This window comes from Lathamus discolor, chromosome 7, assembly GCF_037157495.1.
Source record: "Lathamus discolor isolate bLatDis1 chromosome 7, bLatDis1.hap1, whole genome shotgun sequence".
Lineage (NCBI taxonomy): Eukaryota > Metazoa > Chordata > Aves > Psittaciformes > Psittacidae > Lathamus > Lathamus discolor.
In genome coordinates, this window is record NC_088890.1 from 3,607,886 (window position 1) to 3,622,752 (window position 14,867).

General features: G+C 40.7%; 1 protein-coding gene across 1 annotated transcript in view; it reads left to right on the forward strand.

The window, feature by feature from the left end:
• The window catches only part of IPPK (inositol-pentakisphosphate 2-kinase), a 34,398-nt gene that overhangs the window by 5,555 nt on the left and 13,976 nt on the right, over positions 1–14,867 (forward strand). Inside the window, exons 2-3 of the mRNA XM_065687066.1 lie at positions 9,739–9,786; positions 13,945–14,040. Of these exons, the coding sequence (XP_065543138.1) occupies positions 9,739–9,786; positions 13,945–14,040 (144 nt within the window). The remainder of the gene's footprint in view (positions 1–9,738; positions 9,787–13,944; positions 14,041–14,867) is intronic.

Consider the following 14,867-nt stretch of genomic DNA (forward strand, 5'->3'; position numbering starts at 1 on the left):
CATGTGCATGGAAGATGGGAGACGGAAACACTGCAAGTCTGAGGTCTAATACTCTTAATGTGATACAACAGTGATAACATAACTGTAGCAGCAGCAAAACCAGTCTCCTCCCCCCAGAATATTTTTTTTTTTTTTCAGAGTATTTTTTTTTGCAAATAACAGAGTTGGAGCAGATTTGTCTTCTGGTGACTTTCTTTGGAAATTCAAACTCTGCTTTATGCCTGGCTTTTTTTTTTCCTTCTCCCTCCCGCCCCCCCCCCCCCCTTGTGTGACATCTGAGACTGCCAAAGGTTATGCAATGAAAATGTTTTTCTGACAAGCTCAGGAGGTAGTCTTGATTAAAAATGGTTTTGTTTTTTTTTTTTCTGTTTGGTTTCTGTGCTAGCTCAAACTTGAATGAGTTTCTTTTGACAGTTGATGAGATCAAGTTATCTACAAAGCCTTTTTTTTTGTGTAGGTTTTTTGTCATCTTTGGTAAAATGCTGTGATGGAGTTCATAACTTTGCTTTTTCTGTGCTGCACGTATATCTTCCCTCAGTTGAGAGTAGTAGTGTGTTGGTTGATTGGTGAAAGTATCTTGGCTGACTCATAAAATTTAAAGGAGTGGTTGGTCTAATAGTGTATTTTAGTCACTCCTTTGGTTCTTTCCTCCCTCCCAGCCTTTCACTGGGTTTATTTCTTTGCCTCGCTGTATTATTTCTGAGACTCACAATAATGCTGTTCTGACCACCTGGTTTTGCTTGGGAGCAGAGCATTTGATTGAACAGTTGCCTGAGACTGTTTCCCAAGTTGCCTAAGGTTTCTTCTAGCTGAGGTGTCCAGGATGCTGGGAATTCCTAACATGTTCTCACTCTCCATTTTATTACTTAACTTCATTCTAATCCTTCTTACTGTTTGGACATTTTATTGCTGCACTTCCTTTCCCAACATAACAACAGCTGACTAGGTAGCTTGATGCTGAAAAATACCTGTTGCAGATAGGCAGAGGTTTAGAGCAGCTTAAAGGAAGAAAGCTTAGTACATGTTTTCATGTTCTTGTTGGTATAACTCACCTGTGTGACACATGGATGAGGTGTTTGATACACTTAAACGTTAAGGACCAGATTTTTTCATGCTTGTTTTCAACAGCTAGGTTGTTAGGGACATCTACCATGTTACACACACTGGAGTAATGTATGCTGAGGGCCAGGCATCAGTAGGTTTATTCATTCTGTTCTCTCTTTAGTATGTGTTTCCACCTAGTACCAGGAGGTATATCACTTGATATCATTTCAGGTATTGTGAGTAGGAGGCTTAGCTGAAGGGCAAACATTTCCTTCTCACTAATGGCTACTGCAGTTGTAAAATTCTGGCATTTGTACCATCTAAATAGTGCAGGATTATAAAAAGCTTAGCTGTGAAGTGAAACCTGAGATAATGCCTAACTGTCATGGGAATCTAGATCATAACCTAGCAGGGAAAAAAAAAATGGAATGAGTACCTGAAGTCTGATGCAAGCCGTAAGCTCTGTGCTAAAGAAAACAAGTATTGTGGTGGTGTTTGCTTTCAAATAATGGTTTGATACTGAGTGGTCAAGCCAGGTGCTATGCCAGAAATTCTTTATTCATGTGAAGAAATAAAAAGTTTATTCTTCAGGGACTCCTGTGGTAAATAAGAGTATTGTTCTGATTTTTGAATGCTTTCTTGCATTTTTGTGTGAACAGTTGCTAAACTTCCTCCATACTGGCAGGAAGTGTATCTTTCCTCACTTTGTTTTGTGTGGTCTTACCCACCTCATATGGAACAAAACTGGGTTGGGAAACAACACTTGTATACAATATTGCTCTGTGTGCTTCATTCAAAAGCTGCAAAATTTTTCTGTGAGTAGCTTATTTCCATCTCCCACATACCTCCACATTGCACAGGATGTTGAAACCCTGGATATGGAGACATTTAAACATGTTTTTTGTTTTATTATAAAGGTAAGCTTTTATTGAAGTGCCTTGGCAGTGCGGTGGGCATGTTTTTACTGAGCTTTATTAACTGAAGAAGGAACTCTGTGCAGCTGGCTTTTCTGAGATACAAAGGTGGTACCTCTTTGTCCTTTTGCTTCCTTCCTAGAAGCTACATTTTCTGAAGAAAAAGACATTGTTTTCTGTTTAAATCCCTCAAACTGGAGTTGAAATTGAAGGGGTTGTGGAATGTAAATTTGGAATAAAGAAAGTCAGAATAATTCTTTTAGTTGGCATATAGTGCATGCAGCTCCAGTGTGCTGCTGCAGAAATAGCTTAATGCCAGCCAAATAATTCCATAGTTTCATATTTAGTACCATTGAAACTGTCATCAATTATTATTTGTGTATCACTGCATTCGGGTAGGGCTTGAATAGCAGTTCAGTGTAATTGAACCCTTCTCCCTCATTTTGATTGAAATTTAGGTATAATGCACTTTTTGTAGTGTCATTGCTGTACTTTGTTGTAAATCCACAACGATTATGTGAATACACTGGTGGTAGAAGGTTTAGCATATTTAGAGCCGTGTTTGGTAAGTTCTTGAGAGCCCCTGAGGTTCAGCAGAAGACAATGAATTAAACAACCAGTTCTTACTGTATAAAGAAATTCAAGAGCCTTTACAGGCACCATTCTCACTAAAAGTAGTTGACTTTATATCTTCATTTCCTTAGGTAATAGTTGGTGCTGGTGTGTGTAATTGGATGCAACAAATAGTATTGTAGGGAAAGATTTGTTACCGGTCTTTGAGAGTGTTATCCTCCATGTCGTTTATGACTGAAAGTCCCTGACTTGAAACCAAATGTGGGTTCTCTTGTTCTGCTTGTCTGTAGTGTGCCTTTCAAAATAATGTATCAACAACATAGTAGACAACTAGGCAAATGTAAAATTGCATGTAGTGCTTAGAAAAACACTGAGTTTTTGGCTACCATGGTTTATGAGACTGTGGAGTGAGAGAGGTGATGGATGTGGGAAGAGAGGTGATGGATGTGGGAAGAGAGGTGGGTTCCCTTTTTGGACTAAAAAGTTGCTTCCCAAAGTGCCTTGTTTGTAGTACCAGTAGTAGATCTTGCTTATGTGAACAAAAGTTAGTGTCAGCTAGATGAGAATCTTTTGTAGTTATACCGGGCTGTTGCAAAACTAGACATCACAGTAACACTTTGCCTGTAGTCAAAAATAATTAATGCATGGTCTTCAGAATAATAATAGAGTAATAACAAATAATGTGAACCTGCTTATTTGGAGAAGCAGAAGTTGAAGTGATATTTCCCAGGCTTTGTGTTTGGACAGGCTAATTCTTCATGTTTTCATACAGAAGCTTATTTTAAAACCATTTGAGCTGAGGTGGTAACAGCAGAAGGAAAATAGACATCTTTCTGAACTTCTAAACAATTTTACTAGCATTTGAGCTTGCTTGTATACAAACTTTCCCGTTTCTGTCACTGCCACCAGCTTTTACACAGTTTTTTTTTGTTGTTTTTTTTAATACGGTAGCAGAGACTGAGGCTTTAAAAAACCTCAGTTATGCAAACGAGGTTTTTCTCTGAAGGGGAATATCAAGATTATAGATTTGCCTCAGTTATGTTTAACCTGTGAAAACTCCAGTTCAGGAGGCCCTCATGGCAGCTTTCTTATCACAGTGAAGCTGAGCAGACATTTTTGGTAAATAGGAGACCCATATCAAGCATCAAGCTGTAAAGAAATAAATGTAGGCTTTCATCATGGTTTCATAATGCTAATGTCGAGTCCAAAATACCTGGATTGATGCCAGTTATATTTTGGCCTAATTTCCACAGATTACATTGGGTTTAAATATTAAAATAGTATCTGCAGTAACTGCTTTGGAGAAGAAAAACTCTTGCCAATAAATTTCTTGGGGACTATGATGAGCAAACTATTTTTTCCCAAGACACACATTAATGGGTGTGCACACGTCTGTGTGTCGTTGTGATGCCAGTGACTTACTTCTCTGAGGATGTTTTCACAGCCCCTCCCACAGCTTCTTTCCTTATTAGCAATCACTAATTTTCAGTTATGGTTTAACCCAAACAGTTGTTTCATGATAGGGTGCTGAAGAAGTGTTTGCCTTTCTTGGTGGGACTTTAAGCTGAAGGATAGTGCTGCTCCAGAACATAGGCTCCTGATTACATCATCTCAGCAGCCTAGTGACTGAGAATGTGTTTTGAGAGACACAAGTTTTGGTATCCTTGTTGCTATTGTTTGAGCTGTCTGTAACAATTGGAAATGGGTTTGTTGTAGCCCAAGTATGGTCTTGGGCAACAGTAAGAACCTTGTGTATTATCTGTTATCTAACTGCTGTGCTCTCATGTGAGAGTCACACTTAATTTTTTTTTACTTGGAGAATAAGAGTAGTCATGTTTGATAGTCTGGCTTTATTTTTCATTTCTTGTCACTAACTGGATATTGAACATACTTGCAGAGAAAGGTCTGCAGGATTAAAAAAAATAGAATTCTTCCTTTGAATTCATTATGTTTCTAGCTTGTCTTCTCAAGGTGTGAAGCCTCTTTCTGTTTTATCTGTTACATTTGCCTATGTCCATGCATTGCTTCTATTTCTCTGCTTGATTTTTCAGTCTGGTTTGTCTTGGTTTTGTTTTTTGGTTTTGTTGGGTTTTTTTGTTTGTTTGTTTCTTGGTTTTTGGTTTTTTTTTTGGTGGGGGGGTTCTGTATGGGACTATTATCCAATCAGCTAAACACTGCTATGGTAGTAGTGTATTGATACAAGTGTTGGTAAGCAGCAGAAGGGCTTACAGAGGGGAATGCAGAGAATGAAATTTAGGGAACACAAGGATCTAGTTGATTTGATTCTCAAAGTGCTAAGGAGTAATGACAACCTCTTAAATAAAATCTCTTATGGATTTGAGCCATTCTCATGCAGGTAAGCTTGTTACATCTTTGATGTCCAATCTGATGTCCAAATATATATATGTAGAATCATAGAATAGTTAGGGTTGGAAAGGACCTCAAGATCATCTAGTTCCAACCCCCCTGCCATGGGCAGGGACACCTCACACTAAACCATCCCACACAAGGCTTCATCCAACCTGGCCTTGAACACCGCCAGGGATGGAGCACTCACAACCTCCCTGGGCAACCGATTCCAGTGTCTCACCACCCTAACAGGAAAGAATTTCCTCCTTATATCCAATCTAAACTTCCCCTGTTTAAGTTTTAACCCATTACCCCTTGTCCTGTCACTACAGTCCCTGACAAAGAGTCCCTCCCCAGCATCCCTATAGGCCCCCTTCAGGTACTGGAAGGCTGCTATGAGGTCCCCACGCAGCCTTCTCTTCTCCAGGCTGAACAGCCCCAACTTTCTCAGCCTGTCTTCATACGGGAGGTGCTCCAGTCCCCTGATCATCCTCATGGCCCTCCTCTGGACTTGTTCCAGCAGTTCCATGTCCTTTTTGTGTTGAGGACACCAGAACTGCACACAATACTCCAGGTGAGGTCTCACAAGAGCAGAGTAGAGGGGCAGGATCACCTCCTTCGACCTGTCACGTTCCTTTTGATGCAGCCCAGGATACAGTTGGCTTTCTGGGCTGTGAGCGCACACTGCCGGCTCATGTTCATTTTCTCATCAACCAGCACCCCCAAGTCCTTCTCTGCAGGGCCGCTCTGAATCTCTTCTTTGCCCAATCTGTAGCTGTGCCTGGGATTGCCCCGACCCAGGTGTAGGACCTTGCACTTGTCATGGTTGAACTTCATAAGGTTGGTATCAGCCCACCTCACAAGCGTGTCAAGGTCCCTCTGGATGGCATCCCTTCCCTCCAACATATCAGCCAGACCACACAGCTTGGTGTCATCGGCAAACTTGCTGAGGGCGCACTCAATCCCACTGTCCATGTCAGCGACGAAGATGTTAAACAAGACCGGTCCCAGCATCGATCCCTGAGGGACACCACTCGTTACCAGTCTCCAGCCGGACATCGAGCCATTGACCACAACTCTTTGTGTGCGGCCGTCCAGCCAGTTCTTTATCCACTGAGTGGTCCATCCATCAAATTGGTATCTCTCCAATTTGTCATGTGGGACAGTGTCAAACGCTTTGCACAAGTCCAGGTAGATGACATCAACTGCTTTACCCTTATCCATCAATTCTGTAGCCCCATCATAGAAGGCCACCAAATTGGTCAGGCAGGATTTCCCCTTAGTGAAGCCATGCTGGCTGTCACCAAGCACCTTGTTGTTTTTCATGTGCCTTAGCATGCTGTCCAGGAGAATGTGCTCCAAGATTTTACCAGGCACAGAGGTGAGACTGACTGGTCTGTAATTCCCCGGGTCTTCCATTTTCCCCTTCTTGAAAATGGGGGTTCTATTTCCCTTTTTCCAGTTGTCGGGAACTTCACCTGACTGCCATGATTTTTCAAATAGGATGGCCAGAACTTCATTCGCCAGCTCCTTCAGGACCCGCGGATGGATTCCATCAGGTCCCATGGACTTGTGTGCGTTCAGATTTTGAAGATGGTCTCGAACCAGATCCTCTCCTACAGTGGGCCCAAGGTCTTCATTCTCACAGTCCCTGCATCTACCTTCTAAGAACTGGGTGGTGCAGTCAGAGCCTTTGCCAGTGAAGACCGAGGCGAAGAAGTCATTCAGAACCTCAGCCTTCTCCAAATCCTGTGTAGCCAGTTCTCCCGAAAGCTTCCTCAGGGGGCCTATTTTGTCCCTAGTCTGTTTTTTATTTGCTACGTACCTGTAGAATCCCTTCCTATTATCCTTAACATCCCTGGCTAGGTTTAATTCTAACTGGGCCTTAGCCTTCCTAACCTTGTCCCTAGCTTCTTGGACAACATCCCTGTACTCTACCCAGGCCGCCTGTCCTTGCTTCCATTTTTTATAAGCCTCTTTTTTCCTTTGAATTTTCCTCAGCAGCTCCTTATCCATCCAAGGAGGTCTCCTGGCCCTCCTGCTGCACTTCTTTCTTGTTGGGATGCAGCACTCCTGAGCTTGTAGCAGGTGATCCTTGAATACCAACAGTCTTGGGCCCCCCTGCCCTCCAGGGCTATTTCCCATGGAACCTTACTAAGCAGGCTCCTGAAGAGGCCAAAGTCTGCTCTTTTGAAGTCCAGGGCAGTGAGCTTGCTACACGCTCTTCTCACTCTCCTGGGGATCTCAAATTCGACCAACTTGTGATCAGTGCATCCAAGGCTGCCCTGGAGTACCACATTCTCAACAAGCCCTTCCCTGTTGGTGAGCGTAAGGTCAAGCATGGCACCTCTCCTTGTCGGCTCCTCTATTACTTGCAGAAGGAAGCTGTCTTCCACACAATCGAGGAACCTCCTGGATTGCTTGTGCCGTGCAGTGCCATCGTTCCAACAGATGTCAGGGTGGTTGAAATCCCCCATGAGGATAAGGGCCTGCGAGCATGAGGCTTTTAAAATAAGGCATTTAAGATAACTGACAAAACCCTCATGGGAACAACCACCCACAACATTTCCAAGTAAAGAATCAGTCAAGTGAATCAGTAATGCAATAGCATGAAATATGTGGGCCAATATTTTCAGTGGCAATAATTCTGAAGCAGTCGGTGGTTTTGGTATCTAATGGGTTAACCTTTGTACTGTGGCAGTGGATTTGTGTAACTGTGTACTGAATTGCACAAAAGGATGAACCTAGCTGAAAACTTCCCCTAAAAAAAGTTTTGGTGGTGGGTTTTTTGTTCTGTTTTATTGTGGTTTTAATCTGATAATGTAATAGCTTTACTAAGGCACAGTGTGAGCTGGCTGGTCAGTGAAAAGTTTCGTTTGACCTTTGCTGTTTCCTTTTGACATCTTTAGACAAGCAGTGTGTTCTTTTGCCGTATATAGTTTTGGTCATTTTATCTCAGCATGCCTCTTCAGAAGTGATTTGGTAATGAACAAAATACTGTGGTGCATCCAGTGAGAGCAATTGGATTTTCCAGAGCAATGTTAGAAGCTTGTTGGTTGGGAAGCAAATAGTGGATATCTACAACACTCCTGAAGTGCTATGGAATGAAGCTTCTGAATTGATGAGAAGTTATCATTAGGTCCCTCCATTACTAATCAGGTTGCTTATGAATAAAGCGGGGGATCCAAACCATTGAAACACAGTAAAAGTAACATTGAGTGTGCAGGCTCATCAGACCTGAGCTCTGTTATCCACTTGCAGTGGAGGTCAGGGCAGGGTAAAGAGAATAAGTGTCACCCAGCAAATTTGTCAAATCCAGGGGATCATAACTAGTGTTCAGTTTATCTAGTTTGTTGGAACACTCATGCTGTATAGATTTTGCAGAGCAAGTTGAATCAAAATGCAGAAAGCATCCTTTTACCTGAGAGTGTGCTCCGGCTGTGGCTGAGCTAAGAGATTCCTGCTGGCTTGAGACTTCTTGGGTATTGAAGGGCCTGGTTTTGAGTTCCACTATCAATGTCTGAATCTGGGTCTTGTTTTGTTAGTATTTTGGATTGTCATCTCGTTTGCTTTTCTCCTCCTGCTTTTTCTGTACATGTTAGTAATTAAAGATAACTGCAGCTCTCTCCCACTCAGCACTGTCCAGAGACGGTCTTCAGCCCTGAAATGTGGAATATATCTGGTGCTGTCACATTGAGGGAGGTTTTGGGTAGGGAAAAGTCATTTGGTAGGGAAAAAACTTAGATTCCATAAACCTGAAGTGTAGCCATAACATTTTGCCTGCATTATCTTTGTCAGGAAATCTGAGAGTACTTTTTTGATGTTTTAAATAAAATGTAATCCTTTCTGGTGTGTTTAGGAAAGGTCCAAATGGAGACACTGAAACTCCAGAAAACAGCTGTTCATCTCTACCTTTGGTTAGCCCAGTTGGTTTTATCCACATTTTATCTGAATAGGCTGAAGTACATCAGAGGGAATAAATATCTTGAGGAACAGAGGCTGACTAATCTGAGGCAGGGCTACGTGTTGTCTTGCCTAGTGAGGCTGCAGCTTCCTTAATACTATGTCAAAATTTGATTTTAATATAAAAAGTCAATTTACCAAGTGTAATGGTTTATCTCGGCAAGATTTTATTGAAAGAAAGGTACTTCAGGTGACTTCTGTGATGGAAGATGCTCCTTTAATAACCTTAAGGTTAAAAGCCTAATTTACTTTGGACATCTGCAAATGTTTTTATCTGAACTCTTAAAAATAAAGGCTGAGGATGTGTTTAGAATTTGTATGCTTTGAAATACAAAGGTTGTTGAATTGTGACAAAATCTGATAGAAAAGTAAAATATTTGGAAACCTGCTTCATTTGTCCTCCTGTTGCATGTTTACTTTTTGGAAGTGTAGAAGTAGCAGGTTTTAGTGTTAAGTAGAGCTGTGTAGCTACTGCTGGTAACGTATCTCCTAAATGTTTCATAATGCTGTACTGATACTGTAAGAAGATGACATCTAAGTTGGTCTTGCTCCCCCTCAAAGACCTTTGGTGTGAAAATGGTAGAGTGTTTTTCTGTTTACTTGAACCTGTGTTTTACCAGATTTTCAGAGCAGTGCTATAAGCTAAGGAAGTATTTACTGTTACACATAGTGACTGGAAACACAGAGTGGCTGCCTTGTTAAAGTGATGCAAAATCTGACAACAGGCATTGATGTGTTTGATTTCAAGTTGAATGAAATAACCATCTAGAATGCCTGTTTCTCCCCCACCTTCAATTCTTCAGCTGAGGTAGGTTGGGAAATCAGACAATTGCACTGTTATAGAAATTATCATGTACTTATATGCTAATGAAATCATATTCTTTCCTTTCTTTAGCGCTGTGTGGTGTTGCGGTTTTTGAAGTCTCCCCCAAACCAGAACAAGGTAAGATTCAACATGGGGTTATTTTGCAGTGTGGCTGTGTTCCAGGAGTTTTGGCAAAAGGAGGAAATTTGAGATTGTCTTACATAACTAAGATTATGTGACTGTTGATGTGGAGGCCTTTGTGTGGAACAGATTCTAAGACTGCAGTGTGTAGAAGGCACGATCCCTGTAAGGGTGGCTTTGGCAACAGAGGGAGTGTTAATGTTACATATGGGAGTATGGCGATGCTGAGGAAGAAGTCGTAGTCTCACTGACTCTTGCTAGGTGGGATTGAAGAGGAACAGCACGGGACTGGTGTCATGATAAAGGTGTGCTGTGGACTGCCTACTCAGTAGCTAAAAAGCCATGGAATTTGGACAAAGATACAAAATATTCACAGAATAGCCTTTGCCAGTGAGTGGTTTTAGCATCCTGTCTCTTGCAAAAAGGACATGGCAGGACACAGTCTACCAGTTTCTTGGGCTGTGGCAGAAGGTTTTTCTGCTTGAGAAGGAACTGAAATGATTTACCTTAGATTTGCTTTAACAGGGATATAAAATGATCGTGGATCAAAGGTGGAGGGCAAGAATAAAAGTGCTCCAAGGAGAAGAAAAAAGGAAAGAGAGCGCAAAAGGCAGGAGGTTCAAATTTGGCCATTTCTTCAACCTCATGAGTAGTCTTTAGGGTGTGTTATCTGGGAGATTACAGGGAGTGGTTTGAGCTACAGTAGCTTCTGAACCACTTTGTCTTGTTCAGTGGCAGGCATTTCTGATGAGAAAGAAATGTAAAAGGATCTGGCTATACTGGGAGCTAGGGGGCAGTGCTTCATTTTAGGAAAAAAGGAACAAGGATGAACGTGAAGTAAATGTACGGGAAGGGCATTTTGCTTTAGATCGGGAAGATGAATGCAAAATGCATTCAGTTTAACAAGGCTTAAAAGAGAAGTTCCTAAAGTAGATCAGCAGAAAGTAAACCCCATAACACAGTAGTGTGTGTAGGAGTTGTTTAGTGGCCTTTCTGCCTCTATTTTACTTGAAATAAAGTCTGGTAAAACTGAAGTGTGATTCAACTAAGTTTTTGATCTGTTTGTAGTGGCAGGATTTCAAAAATGTATCCTGTGCTTCTGTAGCAGTCCACGATAATAACGTTTAGAGTTTTTACAAGAACAGGGAAGAAGCCAGTGGATTCGAAGAAAGGAAAACAGTGCCTATCTCAAGTTTTAATATAGCAAGGGAGAATTAGACCACAAGTTTAAGTAAAAAGTCAGTTGATTGCCATTTAAGAAAAAAAAAACCACTGAGTACCAGCTTTCTTTCTTTTTTTGTTGCATAATAATTGTTTTTAAAAAACCTGACAAAGTATGATGAGGTCACAAAGGCAGGCAGGAAGTGACACTTCACAATTACCCACCACAGTATTGAAGTTGATAATGCTTCTGTGGCATGCATATAACTTTTTGGATTGGGATGCTGAAGCACAAGAACAAAATCTCCTGGGCATGACATTCTGTTAGTGTGTGAATGCTGGGTTCTTGAATGCTGGAGATGGGAAGATGTTTTTTAGGTGTAATCTGTATTCCTGGCTAGTGCTAGATGAGTTAGGATAAATATATATTGTGTTAAGTCTGTGCATGACATTGTAGCTCATCCAATGTAAACAACTTTGAAAGAAGCAGTTGGGGCAGAATTTTCTGGTAAGACACATACTGAAATTTGGATGTGGACAAACAAGTCTTAGTCTCATCTGCTGTACTCCCTTGGGAAAGGTTTAACAGTCTGGATACTGCTTTGGGTTTATATTGTTTGGGATCTGCGACTAGATAAGCTGGTAGTTAAAGAAGGTGGCAATACAGAAAACTGTAATCTTATTACAGTTCAGTGTTTTTTGGTTTGAGGTTTTTTGTTTTTTTTTTTAAATGAGAAATAATGTGATGCTGGGGCTTGCATTTTTTGAGTAGGAAGTCGCGTCTGGACTCATGGAACTATTTTAATTGCATATTGCTAATTTTAGTATATGAGTGTTCTGCATGAATTTTTTGGGGGTTTGCCTGATTTTAGGGAACCTGTTTGATTTCTGATGTTTTGCTAAATGAGCTGGCAGTAATGATGGGTCCTTCAAAAGCTTTTCATCTGAGCATTTTGCAGTGTTGAAAGGTGATGCTTCAGTAGCCTGTTAGGTGTTTTTTGTTGTGTTCAGAGTTTATAAAATACGTGAGCAGGTGTCATAAGCTTGGTTTGTAATTTTAAAGTTGTATTGATCTTTTTAACTGGTGAATCATTCCTTGTAGTAGTAGCAGCAGCAGTGAATGTCCTGATTTTCGGAAATGCTTATTTACCAATATGTATATACATGTGCATGTAAAAAAAAATAATAGAAGGCTATATCCTTTTGCATACCCATGTGGGTGGCCTGCTTGTGCATCTTGTTGCCTATTTATTATTTTTCCTCAAATACACTTCTGAAGACCAGATGACTGCAGCTGAGGAAGTCACTCAGGCATCACAGAGTGTGTTTTGTTCTAAAACTCAAACAGTGGAAGATTGCCTATTGTGAAGAGACTCCAGGCTTATTTTGGCTCTCTTGAAAGGATGCAGGGAAAGCTGTTCAGAGAAACAAGTCAACATACAATATGCCAGACATTTTACACAATAAGCGCTGTCCTGGCCTTTAAAGAATGATGGAAATGCTGTGAAGTGCTTTGGAAAAATTGTGTTTTTCCTACTTGCTGCAAAGGATTGGGTTTCTGGTTAATGCTTTGCATACTGAAGTAACAGTGTAGCACAGTACGTTACTTAAGCAGCTATATAGTGCTGTATATTACTGTAGTAATTTTTTTCTTCCTGTAAAGCGTTATTACATATTGCAGCATTGTGTGTTGCTGCGTCAGTCTGGAAATTGAATCCTGCTAGAGGCAGAATAGACTGGGGAGGTAGTCTTAGCAGACCTGTGTTACAGTAACAAAACCTTTTGTAATCCTGCACAACTTGTGTAAGCTTGTTAGATAACAAATGCTTTTGGTAGAAAAGAAACCTTCCTATTGTCATGGAATTATACAACAGAGTTTGTAAGAGTGCCTAGGTAGTGACAGTCTCCTTCTACCCATGAAAAGTTTTAACTTATGTTGGATGTCCTTTCTCTAGACTTTGTCCTTATCTGAGTGTTGTCCTTCCTAGTGTTTTATTTTTCTTACTCTGCTGTTTATCTTTTTCTGTATTCTCCCTCTTGTGTTCTTTTTCCTTTCTGATTTTTTTTTTTTTTTAACTTGGATGTGAGTGCTGCACTTTCTCTTCCTCCACTGTTACTTACAAGAGTAGATCTGTATGATTCAGTGCTTTATAGTGTACAGTGGTAGGCTGTAGGTTTTGTGTTATTAAGGCCTGCAGGAGCTTGGAGACAAATCATTACAATAAGATACTGTGCAGAGAATCAGAGTATGCTGGGAGTGGGGTAACATTATTGTAAAGCTTTTCTGCTGCTTCTTCACAAGCAGAAGTCTTTCACAGTCAAACTGCACTACTGTTGCAGTCCTAGTAGTGCTCATTTAGCTTTGTTTTTACCTAGCTTGGAATTTTGGACTTGTAGAAGAACTATGGTGTTTCCTTATAGGCACATAACATAAAATTAACAGAATATGACATTATAGTAAGATTTTTCATTGTCTGGGGCAGGATATGGGACAGATGGCACATTCTGTACCTGTTCCTGCAGAGGTTTGTGATGTGTGTCACTTTCTGTGGCCGTTCTCTTCCAAATATCTAAGTGCCATACTTTCTAATATTCAAAGCCTCACTTGCACTTAACCTGTTGGTAGGAAGGCATGCTCTGCATCTCTTGACTATTAACAGTTCCTTGAGCTATTTTAAGAATAATGGTCAAACACAGAGTAGATCTTGAGTAATCTCCCCCTCTCTCACCTTCTTTTCTCTGTCCTTTTCCCCCTGAAATCTAAGATTGATCTCTTCTGACTGTTTTCCTGTTTATATCTCAGCCCCTCAGGCAGCAGTAGGGAATCAAATGTAGCACATTTCACATGTCTGTTTAATTTCAACATGCATTGACCTACCAAACTCAGTAGGGCAATTAAACTACTTTGCTAAATCGTTGACTGGTATGTGTTGGTATTCCCGAGTGGTGTTTATCATTATTTCATAGTTAAATTACCCTGTTTTTGTCTTCCAGACTTCAGAGGAAACACTACACCATCTGCAAAACATCGTAGACTTTGGAAAACATGTCATGAAGCAGTTCTTCGGGGAAAACTATGTTCACCATGGGGTAAATGTTTTATTTTTAAAATAAATGGCTTATGCATTGTAAACACTGATGCATTTTGGGGAGAACTGAATGCCAGTAAAAGGAATTAACAGGGCTCGCAGATATTCCTAAGCAAGATAAACACACATGAAAAGCATCTGGATCTAAACAGAGATCCTGCTCTGTGCTGATGAGGTGATTGAATTGTACTGTGTAGTCTGAGCTGTTTCAGGCTACTACTGAAAAGTAGCCTGAAATAGCTACTTTTAATGAAAAGTAGCCTGAAATAGTGGTCATTTGTTTACCATGCATGAGGTTAAAGGCACTGCAAAAAAAAGGGAGAAATCTGGTTCATGTAAACTGTGTAAGTTTCTGTGCGGTCAGAGGTAACCTTTTTCTTGTCACCCACTCTGTTCTTTGGGGTGGCTAGGTCTAGTTAACCTGAACATCAGATATCTGAGTGGAGAAGTTACAGCATCTTCCAGAAGCTGAGTTACACAATTCTACCTTGGAAGGGTTGAAGTGAGATCTGAGATGGGATGAAATGGGACTTCTTCATTTGGGAGAAGGACAAAACGCAGAAGGTTTCCTCATGCACGTGAAACTGTCACTGAAAATGTTCTTGTGCATTTATTTAAGTTAGGTCTAGTTTTCATAGTGGAGTAAGTACTGCAGTTGATTGCAGTTGCAGGTCTTCATACAGATGGTTAATCAGAGGGGGAAGCTGCTGACTCTTTGCCTTAATATTCGGTTGATAACATCCACTGAACTTTGGTATGCCATTTTAAGACCCCCAAATGGGATATTAATTTTTTGTGTTGAAATGTTTTCTTTTTTTGTTTTTAATA